The sequence below is a fragment of the Danio rerio genome, chromosome 13, assembly GCF_049306965.1.
Source record: "Danio rerio strain Tuebingen ecotype United States chromosome 13, GRCz12tu, whole genome shotgun sequence".
Lineage (NCBI taxonomy): Eukaryota > Metazoa > Chordata > Actinopteri > Cypriniformes > Danionidae > Danio > Danio rerio.
The window spans coordinates 12,543,480-12,565,513 of NC_133188.1; the positions used below are offsets into that span (position 1 = coordinate 12,543,480).

Consider the following 22,034-nt stretch of genomic DNA (forward strand, 5'->3'; position numbering starts at 1 on the left):
ATTTAAATTATTACATTTAAAGCAGCGGAGAAGCAGATTAGTTTGACTATATTAGGGAAAAACCTCACGTTCGCGGTGCTAAAACATTTGTTGGTATGCAGAGGAGAGGAATAATCTGCTCTCAATACTGCAGGTGTGAGAGATGGCTTCGTGGCACTGTGCCGCTCATGAGTGCTTTGAGGCAGAGGAGTGACTGATGGTATCACCCGCAGCTCGTCACAAAGAGAAACGTTATGAATGGCACGGACATACGAGTCTCTCAAATTCTCCAGTAACACCTAAAAACATTCGCTAGTCGCTTTTTGAAAATTTTGCGCTGGGGGTTCTAAAATGTCACTAAATTGGCAACATTGGCTTGCAGTAATCTGATTGAAGTGCTCACCCCTCAAGCATTTCCAATATGGAAAGAATGTTCTATTATTCATAGGGGCCCCCGGTTTAGAAAAGAAGTAACAGGGGAATTACCAACCTACATCACACATGACGTCGCAGGTTCAACTGCGCATACCGGTTTTCAAAAAAAGACCGGTTGCAATAGCAAACATGTCATGTTGTGAGGTAGGATGCCACATTCGAAAAAATAAAAAACTTAAATTTTACCGTACACCACACTGCTTTTAATGCTAACCGCAGACATCTTTGGCCATTATAAGAACTGAAAGGAGCGAGGACCTAATTAAAATGCTGGACTATGCAGTTCTCATTTTATATCAGGTAAGTTCACGCTATGCTGAATCATACACATTACTCGATTTGATTGCAGCAATGAATTCAGCAAAAACAGTTACATATGTTTAAATAAACTGCGGACACTGAATGCTAAGAATGAAATGAAAAAATTTAAGTTCTCATACCCTGCCGTACAGGTGCAGTTCACTGTCAAAATGCAGTTGTTTTGCTTGTTGATGATTACCCAGGCCGTGTACACTTCCGTCTTCTTTCCAGATCTTTGAATAGGCAGAACTTCGGTTTTTAGCACTACAAAGATTTAATTCTTGTAATCATGGAACATTGTTTCTTGCACATGACCACACAGAGCAAAATTATTGACATCCACAGACTTGTTGGCCTTTAACTTCTCTCTTGTAAAATCACTTGGAGTTTGTATGAGATTATGTATTTCAGGCTGGATGCTTGGCCATTTTGCCTTATCCAATATACATTGGGTGGTGCTATCGCAAATGGACCTGTCAGATGAACGCTGCTCACTTTAACGTTAATTTTGCCAAATAACTTGGGTGACAAGCTGTTATATTACGCTGAAAGCATTATGTAAATAATATATACAACTTCTAATCAATATAACATCTCTAATACAACAACAAACTCTGTACCGCATGTCATTCCCTTGCTGTAAATGCTAGCGCTCTCGGTTTTTCTGCAACTCGCTGCGCATGCATCCTGAATGTTTACAAACCGGTAATTTATCTGTAATGTTAAAATCTTAACAGTTATAGAAAGATTTTTCAACATATGATAGAAAATGTAAAAAAGAGCTATAGGATTAATATTCTTCTTGTCATTGGTCGGGGGGCCCTAATTCTACGGGGCCCTAAGCCTAGGCCGGCTGCTTACCTCGCTTATTGGTTAAGTCTGCCCCTGCCAATGTTAATACGCATTAATGCATAGTACTGGACATGACTGACAGATTTTACTACTAAATTGACAATAAAGAATGAATCATTTATGTGATTCATGTAATTCATAACTGAATGTGACAAGACAGAAAATTATGTTTTTCAACACATTAGGTTTTAAACAAATCCATCCAGACAAGGTACCACTTCACGTTGTATAGTGCAAATCAAGTAACATTTACTAAAAAATGTCATATTTCCAGGTTGCTCATCTCGCTCACTTTTTCTCTGTCCATGCTATGTCTCTCAGTCCTTGTTTTCCATCTGTTGTCTATTCATAGCATTTGGTATCTGCTGCTGGCTAAAAGCTTTTCTCAGTACTCCTCTTTTTCCCCACTTCACACAGTCTGCTCTCAAATATTTAGAATAGAGAGGGGGGGAAAGTGTTTGGATGGAAGAAAAGGGATTTTTCACTCATTCATTCATTATTTATTTATTGTCTTTTGCTGCCCGTTGGTGTTTTCTAAAGCTCTCTGAAAGCTCTCACTATCCTGAAGTAGGGAAATCTCTGTTTGCAAAGATCATATTATGTCAGGACGATCATCACACTTGGTATTTCCACTTTATTTGGGTGCCCTAGGGAAATCATGATTTAACCGAGTACATTGCTTGAAATTTCGTACACCTCCACATTTCTTTTATTGTCACTTAATTTATCGACATATATACATAGATGACTCATTAGTGACTCTTTCTATGGCTCGCAATGTGTAAACCGTCTCCCCATATAGGAACTTTGTGTCTGCAACCATTAGACCATAAAACAGCCAACCATAGGCATGCAGGACCATCTATATCTGCAATAGACTTTAGCAGATGATTTTTGGAAAACTAATACAGTCATAGAAGATGAAAAAATTTGAGTTAAAATATTAATATTGAGTTACAGCACTGTGCAAAGGTTTCAATAGTATCTGGATGCAGCCTATATGATGCAAGCTGAGATTGCATCACTCAGCAATGCAATTTCAGACACAATGCACTCAAATGTAACGAGTGACTGTGATGCGTAGGGTTAGGGGTGTGGTTAAGGGAGCCCATTAAAAAGCATTGGATGCAGCTTAGATTGCACTGCACCTGGTCTGCATCCAGACCCCTCTCAAAGGTTTAGTGATGGTACAATGACCATATACAATTATTTGCCATTTTCTTGATTAGAATACAAAAAGAAAGTACAGATCAGAGTTGTAATGTATTTGATGTAATGGTTTAAGAGACGTGAAAGAGAGAGTTAGACCTCCGTCACCTCATACACCCCTTATCATCTACAGCAGTTTTGCTCAACCACATTCTTGGAGGACCACCAACACTGCATGTTTTAGATGTCTCCCTTGTCCGTCACACTTATTACAGGTCTTTCAGTCTCTGCTAATGAGCTGATGATCTGAATCAGGTGTGTTTGGTTAAAGAGACATGGAAAATGTGCAGAGCAGGTGGTCCTCCAAGAACGTGGTTGAGAAACACCATTCTATAGGGTGCAGTGAGATTTGGTTAGCTGCAGCCACTATAAATGCTAGACCAGCTACTGTCAAACTCAAATATTTTTTCTTAGGGACCAAAATTAATAGCGGCTAGTGCCTAAGAGTCTCTGTTCTGGTTTTGGGCTGCATTTCTGCCAGTGCTGTTGGCATTGTTGTATGAATTGATAGGGTGGTGAATGCTGAAAAGTACAGAAAGGTTTCAATCCATTATGCCTTTCCTTCTGGAAGGCACCTCTTTGCTAATGGTTTTATTATTCAGCCTGATAATGTTTCCAAAAGCTGCTAATGCTGTGAAACCCTATTTGGAGAAAGAAATAGTTATGAGACGGAGACCATTCTGAGTCATGAAATAACCTCCACTGTCCACACCTGAATCTTAGAGAGGCAGTATGAGCACCAGGACAGAAAAAATAAAGATTTGATAAATCTAAAGTCGCCAAGTTTGAGCTGTGCTTGGTGCCAAGGGAGGTCACATTAAACACATTTCTTCTGAAATTTGTGCTCTTGTATTTAACTTCCCATATTATCCGTTTATTATATATAAAACACAAACCAAAACGTTTCCCTGTTGGTAAAATCTTTATGGTTGTGTGTATTGCCAGAGGCTCTGCAGTGTTGTAACAGCTTAAAAAACTTAGACCTGTAGATTTTTTTAATGTGATAAGATGTTGACTGTTCAAAGATGGCGAATGCATCTATTAATCTGGAGCTGACAAATGTGGCATTTATGTACACATAAAATGATTATTCATTAAAATAATCACATCGCATATCACTCTATGTAATGAGGGTTGAAAAGCACTTCAATAGTATAAAATTTAAAGGTAAAGTTTCATATTTCACATTTACTTATATTTTTACTGTACAAAACAGTAAAAAAAAATTGATGTACAAATGTTTTGAAAACAAAGTCTTGGTCTCACAGACTAGATTTATTCATTCATTAATTTTCCTTCAGCTCAGTCCCTTTATTTATCCAGGGTCGCCACCGTGGAATGAACCACCAACTTAGGTTTTTACACAGCGGATGCCCTTCCAGCTGCAACCCATCTCTGGGAAACATCCACACACACATTCACACACACACTACGGACAATTTAGCCTACCCAATTCACCTGTACCGCATGTCTTTGGACTGTGGAGGAAACCAGAGCACCCGGAGGAAACCCACACGCATGCAAACTCCACACAGAAACGCCAAGTGAGTCGAGGATCGAACCAGCGACCCAGCAACCTTCTTGCTGTGAGGCGACAGCACTACTTACTGCGCCACTGCTTCGCCCATTACTAAGACTTGTTTTTCTTAACTTTTGCTGTGTCACACCATAGGACTTATTTAAAGTGTCACGAAACACCAAGACACATTTGAGATGTTGTAAAACCTGGGTTCTTTCAACCAGAATTATCAAAACATTTTTTTAATATAATTCAGGGTTGATTTAGGGGGACTAATAATTCTGACTTCAACTGTATATGTATATTTTTAATGATCAGTCTTCAGTGTCTCACAATGCCATCTTCATTTGAACATTATAATGCCTTAAAATAGACATACACTATGCAGGACACAAAAGCAGGTTATTTTTATCAGTCATACTGTGCCTTTGCCCCCAGGCTGTGTGGTTATGATATGACAGAATGTAAAGTGACAACTATTGTCTGTTTGCTTGGGGTCTTCTTGGCGACTCCTGCATAATGGAGGGTAATGTTGCGAGACTTTCAAATGACCAGATGAGCTTTCCTGAAAGTTTGCACGAGATGAAGGTTTCGGGTTTTATAGTAGCACCGGAGCAAAGACTCAAACCTGATTATGATATTTGTGAAAGCTGATAGAGGATAAATGGAAGAATGGGAGGGAAATGAAGCATTACAGATGAGTCCTGGCGCCGCAGTGACAGCATGTATTGTCACATAATATTATCTTTGCTGTGTGAGAGTGGGAGTGAATAAGTATTATCTCTTACGTAGAAAACATTGTGTTTTTCTGTCTCTGTGCTGCCATGGAAACCGGATGCCCGTCTTCAACCCGGGGGTCGGTGTGTGGCTGTGCCCGAGGGATTACATATAATGCCATGATGTGAACCGTTTCTGACACTTCGCCACTTTCTAGTACTACAGAGAGGAAGGGGAAACACATTATACACAGATAATTAACAGATTGAGAGAACTGAACAGATTCTGGCGTTTGCTGAGGAAGAGAGTAAAGTTTTACTTTTTCAATATCTCTTACGATGGTTTTGAAATATTTAACATGATTTCCTGCATTGGCAATCTGATATTTTAAGTCAAACCTGGAAATAAATACCAGCAAAAAATGTTAAAGGGAACAAATCAAATAGTGAGGCTGAATTTGATAAAAATCTCAAAACAGCAATACTAAAAAATGTCATTACAGTTTATTTGTATGAGCCTTCTGAATGCTTCATTCTAATTGGTCGCTGAACATTATGCATTTCGATTTACATACATTGCATTACAATACGTGTCTAATTATTTAATTTATTCTGGTCATTACACAAAAGCTTGGGATGAGATCAGAAATCAGTCATACTCACAAGCCACATGTGAAAATGTCCTTGGTCATTATAGCATTAAAATACCATAACTGAAACTGTCTGTTAAATTATTAGAGAAACAAAATGCTGTTTCGGTTGGGTTTAGGGTTGGGGTAGGGGTAGATGTCAATAAAAACACAACTAATGGGAAATTTAATAAATGATTTAAATAAGGGCGACGCATTGGCACAGTAGGTAGTGCTGTCGCCTCACAGCAAGAAGGTCGTTCAGTCGCTGGTTTAAACCTCAGCTCAGGTAGTGTTTCTGTGTGGAGTTTGCATGTTCTCCCTGCCTTCGCGTGGGTTTCCTCCGGGTGCTCCGGTTTCCCCCACAGTCCAAAGGCACGCGGTACAGGTGAATTGGGTAGGCTATATTGTCCGTAGTGTTTGAGTGTGTGTGGATGTTTCCCAGAGATGGGATAAGTTGGCTGGAAGGGCATCCGCTGCGGGAAAACATGCTGGATAAGTTGGTGGTTAATTCTGCTGTGGCGACCCCGGATTATCAAAGGGACTAAGCAGACAAAGAAATGAATGAATTTAAATGAGGATCCAAAGGCAGGTTTATTGAGAATGGTCAGGCAAGCAACGGTAAATACAGGGGCAAACAGATGTATACAGGCAAATTCACATTCGTAGTCAAAATAACATGCGAGTGGTCAAAAGGCAGGCAGCAGACAGGGATAAACAATAAAACAAACTAAACAAAGCGAGGGTCAAAACCAGCAAGACAAAGCTAGGGAATTGCGTCAAAATGTTCACAAACAGCATCACAAGACTCAGCACTGAAGTGTGTGTGTGTGTGTTTGCGATATAAAAAGTCATAATAATCAATTTATGAGTAGCTTCAGCTGTGTCTGTCTGCAATCATGAGAATCTAGGCCACGTGTGTCAGTGGTGCATGACTGCATCTATAGTTCATTTAATGGCGAATATGTAGTTCTATGCAATACTGTGTGTTTACCAGCAATCAGCTGGATCGCTGGTGATCGTAACAAAATGGATGATAACAGCCTTTAGCTGATAACCACTGATAATGCCCATTCAGTCGAGTGATAACATTCGAATCAGTTGTTTCAGACGGTTTAACAACCTGTCTTAATAAATCTTTACTCAAAATAATTGTTATTAAAATAATAATTCTATGGGTAAGTTGGCTATTCATTCCGCTGTGGCGGCCCCAGATTAATAAAGAGACTAAGCTGAAAAGAAAATGAATGAATTCTATGGGCATATTTTTTTAAATGTAATTTATTTCTGTGATATCAAAGTTGAGTTGTCAGCATCATTAATTCAGTCATGATTCTTAAGATCTCATTGTAATGTGACGATTGTTTGTTGAAAATAGGTGATAATTATTTGGTAGCTTAATTTTTTTAGTGAAAACCTTGATTTGTTGATGAATAGAAAACTCAAAAAGATTGCATTTATGTAAAACAGTATGTATAAACATTATAAATGTCTTTGCTGTCACTTTTGATCAAATTGTTTCTTCTTTTCTGAATAAAACAACAACAAACAATAGTGTACATTAAGAAATTTTTGCATATAAACATATCTTGGCCACATTTTACATTAAGGTAACTTAATAATAATTAATATACATGCATTTAAGAATCATAGTTCTACATTTACTAATGTATTACTGCTTGTTAACATTAGTTATTGTGAGTTAACACAAGGCGAGGCAGTGGTGCAGTAGGTGGTGCTGTCGCCCCACAGCAAGAAGGTTGCTGGGTTGCTGGTTCGAACCTCGGCTCAGTTGGCGTTTCTGTGTGGAGTTTGCATGTTCTCCCTGCCTTCGCGTGGGTTTCCTCCGGGTGCTCCGGTTTCCCCCACAGTCCAAAGACATGCTGCAGGTGAATTGGGTAGGCTAAATTGTCCGTTGTGTATGAGTGTGTGTGTGAATGTGTGTGTGGATGTTTCCCAGAGATGGGTTGCGGCTAAAAGGGCATCCGCTGCGTAAAAACTTGCTGGATAAGTTGGCGGTTCATTACACTGTGGCGACCCCGGATTAATAAAGGGACTAAGCCGACAAGAAAATGAATGAACGAATGAATGACTTAACACAAACTACTTTGTTTTCATTAACAAATGTTAACAAAGACGAATAAATGCTGTAATTAACATATTGTTAATTGTTTGTTATTGTAAACTGTACCTGACATCTTATGACACAAACCCACTGGCATTATTGATGTTATAAATCTGCACAAAAATGTATATACAGTCACATTAATAAAGATATGACTGCATATTTTAACAAAATTTGCTTGTAGCTTGTGATTCATGAGTTTCCTGTTTATTCTATCCTTCAGAGTGCATCATGTGCATTATGTGATCTTGATATCTGCTCTAATAACTTTTGATGCTGAAGTTATAGCTCTACAGTTTAATTAAGTTAATTTAATTTACATTTTAATTTACAGTTGCTTGTGTGAATTATGATACAAACAAGGCCTGTCTGTACATTCTTAATTTTATAGATGTATTTCTTAGAGTGTATATTTCTTAAAACACATATATTTTGACCAATGGTAATTAAATATTTTTTATAAATACCTTCAAGGAAGAATATGGCGTGTAAATGTGATCTGTGACTGGTCAGATTAGCAATTAACCAGAGAGAATTTGCTACTGCTAGCCTACTATAGGATTATTTAAATGACTCACATGCAGCTTAACAATGGTGTATTATAGTCAGTAGATGAGGTTCAGAAGTTCCTCTTGTTGTGAAGTGTTTGTGCCAGGTAAGGCGATAGTGTAAAAGAAAACTGATATTGCGTAGCTTTTTCTGTGATATGAATGTTATGATATTATATTGCAATATGAATACAGTTTCACTTGAATTATAGATAAGACAATCAGCTCTTTATGTTTTCCTGGGGAATCTAACAGTATTGACAGCCTGATCTCACGTGGAAACATAAGTATTTTACGTTTTGTTAGTTTAGTGAATGATTTTTATGAGTTCAGTCGTATGAAAATGTACGATTTTAAAAAGGAGGCGTGGCACCCAACCCCACCCCTAACCCCAACGGTCATTGGGCGATGAGCAAATCATACTAAATTGTACTAATTAGAATATTACGAATTCATACGAATTAGCAACTTAATCTAAAAGTTAGGAACTGCCATGAGATTGAGTCACAAAAATTAAATAATCCAATGTAAAGACCATATGGTTTAAACTCACATGAATTTCTTACGTGGTCACAGGACTTAAAAACACATCCGTTTGTTAAAATTTGGTTGGAGTTTATGATGACTCCAAAAATCACGTGTTCTGAATTGTGGTGCCTCATGAACTATAATACAATCGTGTGGTGTAAATACTGTGAAAGTGAACATTGCAGCATTGATGCTAAAGTGCTAAATTGTTTAGCCCTAGTCCTATTATAAACTGCCCAGGTGAGTTGAAGTGTGAGAGGGAAGAAAAGACTTGAGGCAGTTAACAGAGCTACTCATCATTATAGTTGATTTGTATGAGCCCAAAAATACACATACGTTTGAAAAGGGATTAAAAGGAGAAAACACTCTTATAAACACCACAAACGAAGTGAAAATGCACAGGGTAACAATAAACAACAGAGTAAGTGGTGATCTCTCCTGTCCTCTCTCTCTCTCTCTCTCTCTCTCTCTCTGTCTCTCTCTCTCTCTCTCTCTCTCTCCCCCTCTCTCTTTTCTTGCAAGTCTATCTACATTCAAAAGGTACTTTTGCACCTAATATGTCATTTTAGTACACTGATGGTACATATTAGTACCTAAAAGCTCAAGATTTACGGTATTAAAAATGTAACATTGACTTATAACAATAATGTCTTACATTTATATAGCACTTTTCTGGACACTTAAAGCACTTTACACATTGGGGGTAATTTCTTCATCCACCAACAGTGTACAGCATCCACCTGGAGGATGCTATGGCAGCCATATTGCGCCAGACAGCACACCAGCTAATTGGTGGAGAGGAGAAGCCAATTATGATATGGCAATGATTAGGAGCCCATGATGGGCAGAGGCCAGTGGACAAATTTAGCCAGGATGTCAGTGTTAAACCCCTACTTATTTTCGATGGACATCCTAGGATTTTTACTGACCACAGGACCCCTGTTTAATGTCTCATCCGAAAGACATATACACTCGCAGAAAAAAAAAGTACAGGATGGTACAAATGATGTTCCTTGAGGAACAGTTATGTACCTTTGTAAAAGTTGTACCTTATTTGGTACAGAAAAGACCTCTTATGATACAGTTCTCTACCTTTTATGGTACAATTAAAATGGTGGACAAGTGTTGAACTCCTTTATTACAATACCAATGGAAATAAATATTACTGGAAAGGCAAAGTGAGGAATTTATGAATAAATTTCCACATTAAAACACGAATCATCATTTAAAAGTATATGTTTAAAGAAACTCAAAAACATGAATTATTAAGTTCTACAAAAATACAAAACAACTGGTGAAACATAAAACTATAGATATAAACTAAACATTTAGGGAGTTTTAAATAAATGTGTGGTAAGCATTGTTGACACTGTTAAGGTACAAAGTGTGTTGTCACTGTGGTGGTACCATTATGGATCAGATTTGTACCCTTGATCTGCAAAACAATGGTACATTATGGTTTCCCATGGTACGAATTGTGTTCTTAAAGGTACAAACTGCAATGGTACAAATTAGTTTATTTGTCTTAAGGTACAGTTCTGGTCCATAAAAAGGTACTGCCCCAGTGACAAGGGTTTGTACCTTCTTTGGTACAACATTGTACCATTTTTTTCTGAGAGTGTAGAGATACATTAGATACATAGATACATAGAGATACATTTATATGATACACGGATATGATACACCTAAATGATACATTTTTAGATACAAATGTGAGTACATTTCCAATTAAAGCTGTCATACCTTTTTTCCAAAAATGTTGTTGTTTTTGCCATTAATAACTGTCTTTTGAGTAAAATGTCAATTTGTCTTTTTTATAAAGTACTGATAAAGTGTGTTATCAATGTCTTGTCAAAAAGAATATTTAAATTTAAAGTATTTATTAGAGGATAATGATAAACAATTGGTAATTTCTAATATTCCATTTTTTTCAGCCCTTACATATTGATTTTTTTATTGTACCTATTAATTAAATATCTGGTATTGCAATATCTAGTGTTTGTGTCATATATCTGTATATTCAAGGTTTTGATCAATTAAAAACAATCCTGGATTCACAAAAGTACATTTTAAATAATACAAAAATTTATTATATTATATTATAATAATTGATACCAAAATGAATTCATACAAATTTAGCCATTCAGATTTTTACATATATTTTTATTCTGATAACGCATTCTACAATAAAACAGCAGCGTTTTTACTTGCAGATTTGGGCTTTGTGATCCGGCATTGAATAAGGACATATTTTGTGCGTCAGGTGCTGACGAATGCCCTGCACTATTGCTCTCTAATCTCTAAAAGCCGCTGGTATGTCACTCTCTGTCCTCAGGAATACACAGTGGATGTGTTTTTCCGACAGCGATGGACAGACGAGCGGCTCAAGTTTCACGGGCCAATGAACATCCTGCGTCTCAACAACCTGATGGCCAGTAAAATCTGGACTCCAGACACTTTCTTTCATAACGGCAAGAAATCTGTGGCTCACAACATGACCATGCCAAACAAACTCCTGCGCATCATGGAGAACGGCACCTTACTCTACACCATGAGGTGCGCACAGATTACTAACAAAACTATCAATTCAGGTGTGACTGTTTTATTCTGCTTTGTAATCTCTGATTTTGATGACAGTGCAATTTTTAGTGTGCAAAATTCCACTTTTATATGAATGCAATTGATATTTCTAAAAATTAACTGTGTGAAAATTAGTTTACAATTAATACTAAGAAATTATAAGCTTCAAACTTTAGTTTAACACACTTCTATTATTATTATTTCAAAAGTAAAAATTTAGAAATCAGAATTTGAAACATATTTCAAGTGTTCACACTTAGCTAATTAATGGTTATAAAGCTTGTTTGACATGCTGTCCCAGGAGAGAACTCATAAGATCCTCAAGCCCAGGGTTCCCTCCCATTTGCAGGGCGAGAGGGGAGTTTGAGCTCAGGTAGGTCTCGAGAACTCCCCTGCTGTTTGTAGCTAATGACCGATTTGGGACTGCTATGAAGAGATAACTACTTACTAGAAGCATGTCTATGGTGCTGATTTGGGTTAGTCAATTAACTTAAGTTGCATGTTTTTGGATGGTGGGAGGGAACCGGGGGACCCAGGGGTAACCCATGCAAACACAGGGAGAATTTTGGTTATTTATGGGGACTTAGGAATCGTCTGTTTGATGAATCATATGCTAGCTAATTCGGGACCAGCCATGATCAATCATAAGCATGTGGTCCTCTTGAAATTAGTTCATTAATAAACTTTACTAAAAAAGATATATAATAATAAAAATATATATAGATAGAAATACAATAAAAAATTAAAATATATATAAAGATATATAATAAAAAGATATATTAATAATTGTATAATAATTTTATTATGTTAAAATGTCGTTTAACCATGTGAAGTCAAAACAAAATGTAAAACCAATTGTTTCAAAACATTATTAGGGCTCTATTAAGGGCTTGTCTAAATCTACTTTTGCTATTTTATAGATGGAAAAATATGCTCTGCGCCTTGGGCATGGTCTAACAGGGTTGTGCTTTTTCTCTAAATGAGTTATGGGTGTGTTTTGAGCATAAAGTGCAATCAGAGTCTCATCTCCTATTCCCTTTAAGATTCAGTTGTGTCGCGCCAGGGCGCATTGTTATTTACATGACAGACTTTTGAGAAAACATTTAAACAATCTGCGTGAGGAGAAAGAACGAACCTCCTCCAATCGGCTTCTTTAGTTTCTCTTTACTTTACTTTTACTTTATACTTCTTTACTTTACTGGAAAAGGAAACAGAGGAAACTCACTCCACATAAGACATCCATTAGCCAACATATTTAATTTCGTTTGTTAGTGCGCAAAGTTTATTTTAAGTATTTATTTAAGTTTATTTTTATTATTTATTTTAAAACTATTTCTAAATTCAGTTATAATTTCCAGCAAACGAATAAATGAACAATAATAACTAAGTGTGGTCCAAAAACTTTGTTATATCCAAACACACGTCCTATTCTTATGCCCCATATAGTGACGCATAAATCTCCATACCCGACAGGTGGACAAATATAAACTTGTTTTTATTAAAAGGAATATAAATTTACATATAAATAATACTGCTAATAATAATAACGTTATACAAATGCAAATTGTCATGAATGAAATGAAAAAATGCATAGAGGCATAAAGGCTTTGCGCTGAACTTTAGACCTGCTTTTGGATGGTCAATGGCACGGCCTATTTTAGTTTTTAAAAATAGCAATGCGTAAACAATATGCCTTAACACACCTCCATTTTAGACTGGCACACCCATGATTCCACAAAGTGGCGCAAATGGATTTGCTATGAAAATTGCGCTGGTATGAAAATAGCAACAAATTGTAAAAAACACGTGTTGCTGGGTGTATGATAGGGCCCTTAATCTTCAGTGTCACATGATCCTATGAAAATATTTCTAATATAATGATTTGCTGCTCAAGAAACATGCTAAATATTAATAATAACATCAGTACAGTGCAAAACTTAATATTTTATTTTTTAGGATTCCTTTATGAAAAGTAAGTTCAAAACAGTATTTATTTTAACACATAAATAGTTTGAAACATTTTAAATATTCTCACTGGGATTTTTAGTCAGTTCTGTGCATTCCGATTGTAAAAAGGTGTATTTCAAGAGTGAATTGCTCTGGTGGGATTTCTGTTTTATACAATGCATTATTTTTAATATGTGTTATGAAATGTAATCTGTAAGTTTGTTTGAATTTGTTCAGGTTGACTGTTCAAGCTGAATGCCCAATGCATCTTGAGGACTTTCCAATGGATTTCCATTCATGTCCACTTAAATTTGGTAGCTGTAAGTAAAACAGATAAATGATTTATTTCCATGATGTTTTTTGGGTCTTTTTTGAATATATTGCATTTGTAGATGCGTACACCCTGACAGAAGTGACGTACGTTTGGACACGTAATGCCACCCTGTCAGTGGAAGTGGCTCCGGATGGATCTAGACTGAACCAGTACGATCTGATGGGACAAACTGTTGGCAAAGAAACCATTAAGTCCAGCACTGGTATGATGCTAAAACGAACATCCATATGTTTTCTTCAATTTCATTCGCCCATCTCATGTTTCTCTCCTGCTGTGTAGGTGAATATACAGTAATGACTGCCCATTTCCATCTGAAGCGGAAGATCGGATACTTTGTGATCCAGACGTACCTGCCCTGCATTATGACCGTCATCTTATCTCAAGTCTCTTTTTGGCTCAACAGAGAGTCAGTTCCGGCACGCACAGTTTTTGGTGGGTGAGCATGTTTCGAGTGCGTTGGACTGTAATCATAACATAATGTGGAAAAGATTTTTAATTCCGTTTATTATGCCATGCATTTATGCGCTGGCTATAAAACATCCTTTTATTGTAAAGCACGCTGATTTTGTTGTTCTGATCCAATTATTGATGCAGTCGGTGGCAGAACCGTTGTTGCGCATGTAATTTTATATTTTCTGTCTTGCAATTTCAGTTTCTTTGTGAACTCGAGGGATGAATTTAAAATGAATGCGTACACAGACAAACAAATCAAAAAATTGGTTTCCTTCTATGTTTGTGTTTTGTAGGTCAGAAAATTTTCATTATTTATATAAATATGTGTGTTTTTCTTCATTCAGTGGGAGGAAGCCTTAGCATCAGAAAAAACATTTATATTAAAGACACACTTGCAAGGGGATTTCACTTAGAACAAAATGCTGAAATTGTGATTTTTTTTACTCTTTGTTGTTTTAGTGCTCAAGTCACTAAAGGCATTATGGAAATGCTGTAAGCACTCCTGAAATTTGCAGACTGGTGCAGTTTGGCCCATTTTACTGCAGTGTTATTTTTGTCAGGGAAAATAAGGACAAAAAACATTAGTTGCCGTTGCTTTCAAACAAACAGAAGTCTTTTTTCATTACTTTTTCTTGGGCTTAGTCCCTTTATTCATCAGGGGTTGCCACAGTGGAACGAAGTGCCTTGACAAGTCTCCTTCGCCTGAAAATTAATGTTGGGAAAAGTTAATTTTAAAAATAAAATATTTATATAATCTTAGGGCCACCTGCGATAATAAAAAAGCAGAAATAGCAATACATTACTTTAATGAAAAATTAACTGAGTAAGACATTTAGTAACGTTTTAAAAAGTGACTGAAGATTATATAATATAATACCTTTAAAAGCAACACTGCTGAAAACGGAAGATAAAACAACTAATTTTTCAGCAATACTGCTGAAAATGTGCCTACTTTGATCTTAAAGGGTCATGAAACCCCCTCTTTCAGTTCAAGTCTACCTCAGAATTATTTTAAAAATGCTTTATTATGGGCGTGGAGCGCTGAGAGCAGAGGGAGGAGCGGGTTTGGCCAGCAGAGCAGGGGAGAAAGAGGGAGCGAAGCAAACAACTGTCAGAGACTCATGATTTTATTGTTTACAAATTTAAAATCCAAAGAAATAAACAGTAAGTAATTTAATGCCCTGCTTCATATACGATAGGTTATCCTTAATTTCATATACAGTAATACCAAAGTCCCTTTAAGGCAAGTCATTTCACTCGGTGGCCATCTTTGAAAGCCTCTCGGGCAGTATGCGCGGGCATTCTGTCTAAATGGAAACATCAAATTCTTTAAAATTGCTTGCCAACCTTACCATTAAAAATCATATTGGGATTCATCAATACAATTATACAATAAGTGTGTCTAGTTTCATCTTTAAACATCTAAATCACACAAAAACTCTTGTCTGGTCCAAACCCCTCCCCAGAGTGTCATCAGTTTATAGCGATCGATGATTGGCTTCTGTACTAGAAGGAGGGCTTTATTCACAATATAGCGATCGATGATTGGCTCTTGTACTAGTGGGCGGGGCTTTATTCACCATATTGACAGTTACACTTTTTCTCATTCAAAAAGATACGAGTGACATGGCTTGTGTGTTCTATAGTCTTTAACAATTTGTTATATCAATATAAAGATAATCCTGTTCATATAAACACTATAAATGAAGAGGACTTCTTTCCTGAATCCCCTGGTCTGAATGCAGACAAAGTGGAGCATTACAGCAGGTCTCTTGCCCTTTCTGTTTCAACCATTAGCCCTGCCAGTAATCTGGAGGATTTTAAACATGTGTGAATGTGAATAAGCAATGAGTCTGAATGGTAACAAACTCAACTGATAAAAGACAAAGTCCACCATTCTCCAATTCTCATACAGCTCTCCTGACAAAAATGCTTGCAAACCTTGTGGATCACCATGGAAACAAACACATGCAGACCCTTCATGAACAACTAAATACTGCATGCTGTGCATGGACACGGTCTCACAGCTTGGCAGGTCTGTTTTCGGAAAGCAAGTGCTCTCATAAATAATTGAGAAGCAGCGTCTTCTCAAAGAATAATAAAACTAGTATAATAATGCGAAACCGACGTGCCATCACTTCACTAGCAGATTCGCGCTACATTACGGATTTTGATCCCAGCCAAAAATAATTCCAAAAGATGAAATTAGCTGGCAAAAGCTTAAAATTATCTTGTTTTTTCCACAATTAAAGCTAAACCTTTAATTATCTTTCTTAAAGGTAAAATCTATAGAAAATGAAAAAAGCTGTTTTTTTTTTGATTGACTGATTTTTAGCTGAACCATGGTGTAAAACTACAGATTGACTATAAGACTATGAGTAAAAAAACACCCTACACACACACACACACACACACACACACACACACACACACACACACACAAAGTGAATACCTGTGAATATTGTGTATTGGACTTGGATGAGTAAATTGACAACAAATACTTTTTTGACATTTTTTTTTTACATTTTTTTAAGTAAATGTATAGGATAGGATAAATGTATTTTTCCATGTAGGATGCACGCTTCTATAAATAATTATATAACTATAATTATTCACTCTTTTAATATAATACTGTTCAATCTTTTTTAAATCATAATTTGTATTGCAGAAAAACAACATTGTATATGTTTTGAATTTAAAATGAGCGCTACTGTAGATATAGTATTTTTTCACATTTTCTCTCTAATTTATGTTATAATTCTGAAAATATTTAGATAGATTTTTTTTTCATCTATAAAAATGAGGACAGGAGGTCCACTCAGGGCATATGACTGACTGCTGAAATGATTTCATTAGCTCAGGGCAACTGTGATTACACGTCTACATCTGTGCTGTTTTTTTCCCCTCAAATGAGTGAACAGCATGAATGCTTGTAATCATCTGCAGTGAAGCCTGTTGCGTTAATGCGGTATCTGAGCTTTTTGTGATGTTCTTCTGCTCCAGGTGTGACTACAGTGCTAACCATGACCACTCTGAGTATCAGCGCTCGAAACTCTTTACCGAAGGTGGCCTATGCTACAGCCATGGACTGGTTCATCGCAGTGTGCTACGCCTTTGTTTTCTCTGCTCTCATTGAGTTTGCCACAGTGAACTACTTCACCAAGCGCGGCTGGGCCTGGGACGGAAAGAGCATTGTGAATGATAAGGTAACCATGGTTACAGAGAACGTGCTTTGATTTTGGAGTGGAGCTTTGATTTGGAAGAGGTTTGTTATTTTGATGAGGCACATCAGTTGAGTTAATCTCCTAACATCTTTTTGATTAAACGTTTTCCTACTTTGTGGACCAGATTTACCAGACAGATTGAATTAGTGGGACGTATATATAAAGTAATATAAGTAGTATGTTTTTTTTTTTTTTATAAATTTATTTGTATTTTTCGAGCCCAGAAAAACATGCCGTAGACCAGGGGTGTCCAAACTCTGTCCTGGAGGGCCGACGTCCTGCAGATTTTAGCTTTTGCTTCAACACACCTGCAAGAATCTTTCTTGAGTTGCTACTAAGAGCTTGATTAAGTAGCCCAGGTGTGTCTGATTGGGGTTGGAACTAAACTTTGCAGGACACCGGCCTTCCAGGACCGAGTCTGGACATGCCTGCCGTAGACAATCAGCAAATAGCAAAGAGCATAGATATACATGTAATAACCAATATACAGGTTGTTAAATAACAGTATGAATAATAGTGCCAGCAATAACAATAATAGTGTCAATAAAAAGGAAAAACTGAAGAGTAATGACAAGGACATACTAAAACAAATAAATAATAATAAAAAATAATAAATTAATATATATACAAATACACATATACACAAAAATACATACACATAAAACAAATTTCCAAACCAAAAAAGGCAATAGGGTTAAGTAAGGGTAAAATTAAGCCAGGTAAAATAAATAAATAGAAGAATGTTAATAGACAAATAATAGTAGGTATTCAGAACCGTGCTGAAAGAGGTCTACGACGATGAAGAAAAGTTATTAGAAGCCCAAACAGGGAACCTTAAATTACTATAAAAAGACAAAAAAAATAAAATTAAAAAAGGAGGAAAGTAATTAAAAAAATAAAACAAAACAAAATAAAATGGGGCCTGGAACCAGAAGTTTCTGCTTTTTGATGTCTCATTGATTCAATTTAGTAAACCTCAAAGTTTATCCAAGGTTTATGCCCAAACCCAAATTCTTGTCACAACTATTTTCTTGGCTGCTGTCAAGCCAGCTAAAAACACTCACTTTTGAATTTTATTAAGTTGGATATCAGAAACATTTTTTAAGATGAAAATAGAGGGGGAAAGAGGGACTGAAACATTTAGTATTGAAGACAAATTTTGTTTAACCATATTTAACCAAAAATAACCAAGCCCTGGACAGTCCCAAATCATATAAGTAGTATGTTAATGTAACAATGTAGTATTAATTACTCACCTTCATGTTGTTACAAACCCCTCAGAACGTTTTAGACCAATTTTAGGTCCCAAGAAATTAAAAGTGCTAGAAGGAACCAACAACATTAGACCCAGCTTTCACACAGGAATACCAGCTTGATCTTACAAGGAAATGTAACTATTTTACAATTTGTCAGTTCAGTGGCATATTCGTATTAATTTGTACAGCCTGATTCTACAAGGAAACGTAGCTATAAACGTAACACCCAACAACACCCCAAAACACAATTGTCATTGGGGGATGAGCAAATCGAACTAAATTTTATAAATGAGATTATAAAGTACGAATTCATACGAATTAGCCACTGAATCAAAAAGTGATGAGTTTTCATTAGATCATCTTAAATTCGTATGAGTTCATTTGTACAAAAATTACGAACGATTTTTAAAAGAAGGCATGGCACCAAACACCACCCCTAAACCCAACCTTCATTGTACGATTTCACACAAATTAGCCATCAAATTAATAAATTAAGATTTGCCGTACGATAGCGTTGAAAATACCAGTAAATACCCTTAAAATTCTCGCAATAACTTACTGGTAAATTCAAAAATACACTTTTCTAGAAAAGCATTCTTTCCAAAATTCCAGTAAATTCTTACGTCATTACCTAAAAATGACCTCTAAATGGTGGCACTTGTATTTGTACACATGACCCCTTCAGTTTTTGTTGAAGGTTTAATTTTTATTTTGGCTTGCATGCAGCTGCTTTTGTCTCAGAGACAAACCATGAACTCATTCATTCATTCGTTTTCTTTTCGGCTTTATTAATCAGGGGTCGCAACACCGCAGTGAACTTCCAACTTATCCAGCATAAGTTTTACACTGCGGATGCCCTTCCAGCTGCAACCCTACATTGGGAAACACCCATACACTCTCAAATGCACTCACATATACTACAGACAATTTAATTTATTTAATTTACCTATAGTGGATGTCTTTGGACTGTTGGGGAAACTGGAGAATCCAGAGCAAACCCACACGGGATAAAGTGCAAACTTCAGACAGAAATGTCAACTGACCCAGCCTGGGCTCAAACCAGTGACCTTCTTGCTCTGAGGCTACCCACTGCATCACCGTGATGCCCACAAACCATGAACTAAACAAGAAAAATATTGTCACTATAGCATTTGTTATGTTTATGTTTACACATTTGACTACACAGAGGTCTGTGCAATAGAAATGGGCAACACTGTGGATATGCTGTATGGAAAAGCACATCCCCAAATAAGAGATGTGGAGGGGACACTTTTGCATTGGTATGTTTGAGCATGTTCTACAGCTTTTGAGATGCTCTTTAAAAATCTGTAATCTCAATCTCCAGCTGGCACTTTCATATACTCACATCACACAGCTAAACAGCACTCACAGGTAAACTCACAGTGGTTTATGGCAAGAATTTTATCAATCATTTTAACACAGTTGGCTCTATGCAGAAAAATAGAAATGTCTGATTAACAAGCAGTAGATTCTCAATATTATTAATATTATAAATTAATAATATAAATAATATTAATAATAATAATAATTCCTTACATTTATATAGTGCTTTTCTAGACACTGAAAGCACTTTACACATTGGGGGGGGGGGGGGGGGGGGGGTCTCCTCATCCAATCCACCACTATTGTGTAGCATCCACCTGGATGATGTGACGACAGCCATAATGTGACAGACTGCACACCACACACTAGTTGATTGGTGGAGAGGAGACAGAGTGATGAAGCCAATTATGATATGGGGATGGTAAGGTGGCCATGATGAACAGAGTCCAGTGGGCAAATTTGGCCAGGATGCCAGGGTTAAACCCCTACTCTTTTTTTGAAGGACATCCTGGGATTTTTCACGACCAGAGAGAGTCAGGACCTCGGTTTAACGTCCCATCCAAAAGACAGCGCTCACTGAGCAGTATAAAGTCCCCTTCACTATACTGGGGCGTTAGGACCCACACAGACCTCAGGTTAAGGACCCACACAGACCTCAGGTTTAGCACCCCCTGCTGGCCTCACTTACAACACTTCTGGCAGCAACCTAGCTTTCCCATATGGTCTCCCATCCAGGTACTGACCAGAAGTAGCCCTCCTTAGCTTCAGTGGACGACCATGTGAGAGTTGCAGAGAGCTAGCCTGCGGCTATTTTCATAAACAGCATAGTTGTGAATGAATCATCTGCGTCAGAATGTTCTGATTGGCCCGCAGTAGACGGCACACTTCAGCACGTTCTGAGCTTGCACATGCTCATACCCCCAATGTTCCCTTTGCGTTCACACACAACAAAATTTTGTGCATTTTTTGGTCATTTTTAAACTTATCTGGAAAATTGTTGGAATTAATTTATCAATCCTGTTCACACATGATCTCTTTACAGAAAATTACTTGTAATATTCCGGATAAGTCTGTGAAATTGGCTATTGTCAAAACACTTCACGACTTCAGTTATTGTTGAACAGTGAACGATAAACTGTGACACGAATCTTTTGAGCAGCGAAAAGTTTCTTTTGAACAGTGCAATGATTTTATGAACAGCGGAGCAATTCTTTTGAACAGCGAAGCGATTCTTTTGAATAGTGCAACATTAATTTGAACAGCAAAATGATTCATTTGAACAGTGCAACAACTCTATTGAACAGGATAACAATTTTTTTGAACAGTGCAACAATTCTATTGAACAGCGAAACGATTCATTTTAACAGTGCAATAATTCTATTGAACAGCGTAACAATTCATTTAAACAGTGCAACAATTCTATTGAACAGTGAAACGATTCATTTGAACAGTGCAACAATTCTATTGAACAGCGTAACAATTCATTTGAACAGTGCAACAATTCTATTGAACAGTGAAACGATTCATTTGAACAGTGCAACAATTCTATTGAACAGCGTAACAATTCATTTGAACAGTGCAACAATTCTATTGAACAGTGAAACGATTCATTTGAACAGTGCAACAATTCTATTGAACAGCGTAATGAGTCACTTGAACAGTGTAATGATTTATCAGTGAATTTAAAGTGAATATTGAATTCTACCCTGTATGAGTTGAATTGAGTTATTTATTTTTGATTCATTTCTTTATTTTCCTTTATTTAAAACACTACAAAGTATTTTTATCACAATTTATTGCTTTCTTTACTTTGTATTATACAAAGGGTAACACAGTGTAATTTTTCAAAATATTTATTCATTTTTTTATTTTGTATAAGTGTTGGAAACTTCCTGATTGTCTTGGACACAACTTTGTTTAAACTGTATGTTGAGTTCACGTTCATCTGTGTAAAGAAAAAGAAGAAAATCATTTGCTTTTCATAATTTAATTATTCCATTTGACGAATGAAGACGAACAAAGATCTTATCAGCATGCATGTCTTCAAATGATGTCA

At 36.6% G+C, this 22,034-nt stretch overlaps 1 protein-coding gene across 1 annotated transcript in view; it reads left to right on the top strand.

Moving 5' to 3' along the window:
- Positions 1–22,034, top strand: part of gabra2a (gamma-aminobutyric acid type A receptor subunit alpha2a) — a 34,916-nt gene that overhangs the window by 8,165 nt on the left and 4,717 nt on the right. The window contains exons 5-9 of the mRNA XM_009307207.5: positions 11,176–11,396; positions 13,605–13,687; positions 13,760–13,903; positions 13,981–14,133; positions 17,158–17,360. Of these exons, the coding sequence (XP_009305482.1) occupies positions 11,176–11,396; positions 13,605–13,687; positions 13,760–13,903; positions 13,981–14,133; positions 17,158–17,360 (804 nt within the window). The remainder of the gene's footprint in view (positions 1–11,175; positions 11,397–13,604; positions 13,688–13,759; positions 13,904–13,980; positions 14,134–17,157; positions 17,361–22,034) is intronic.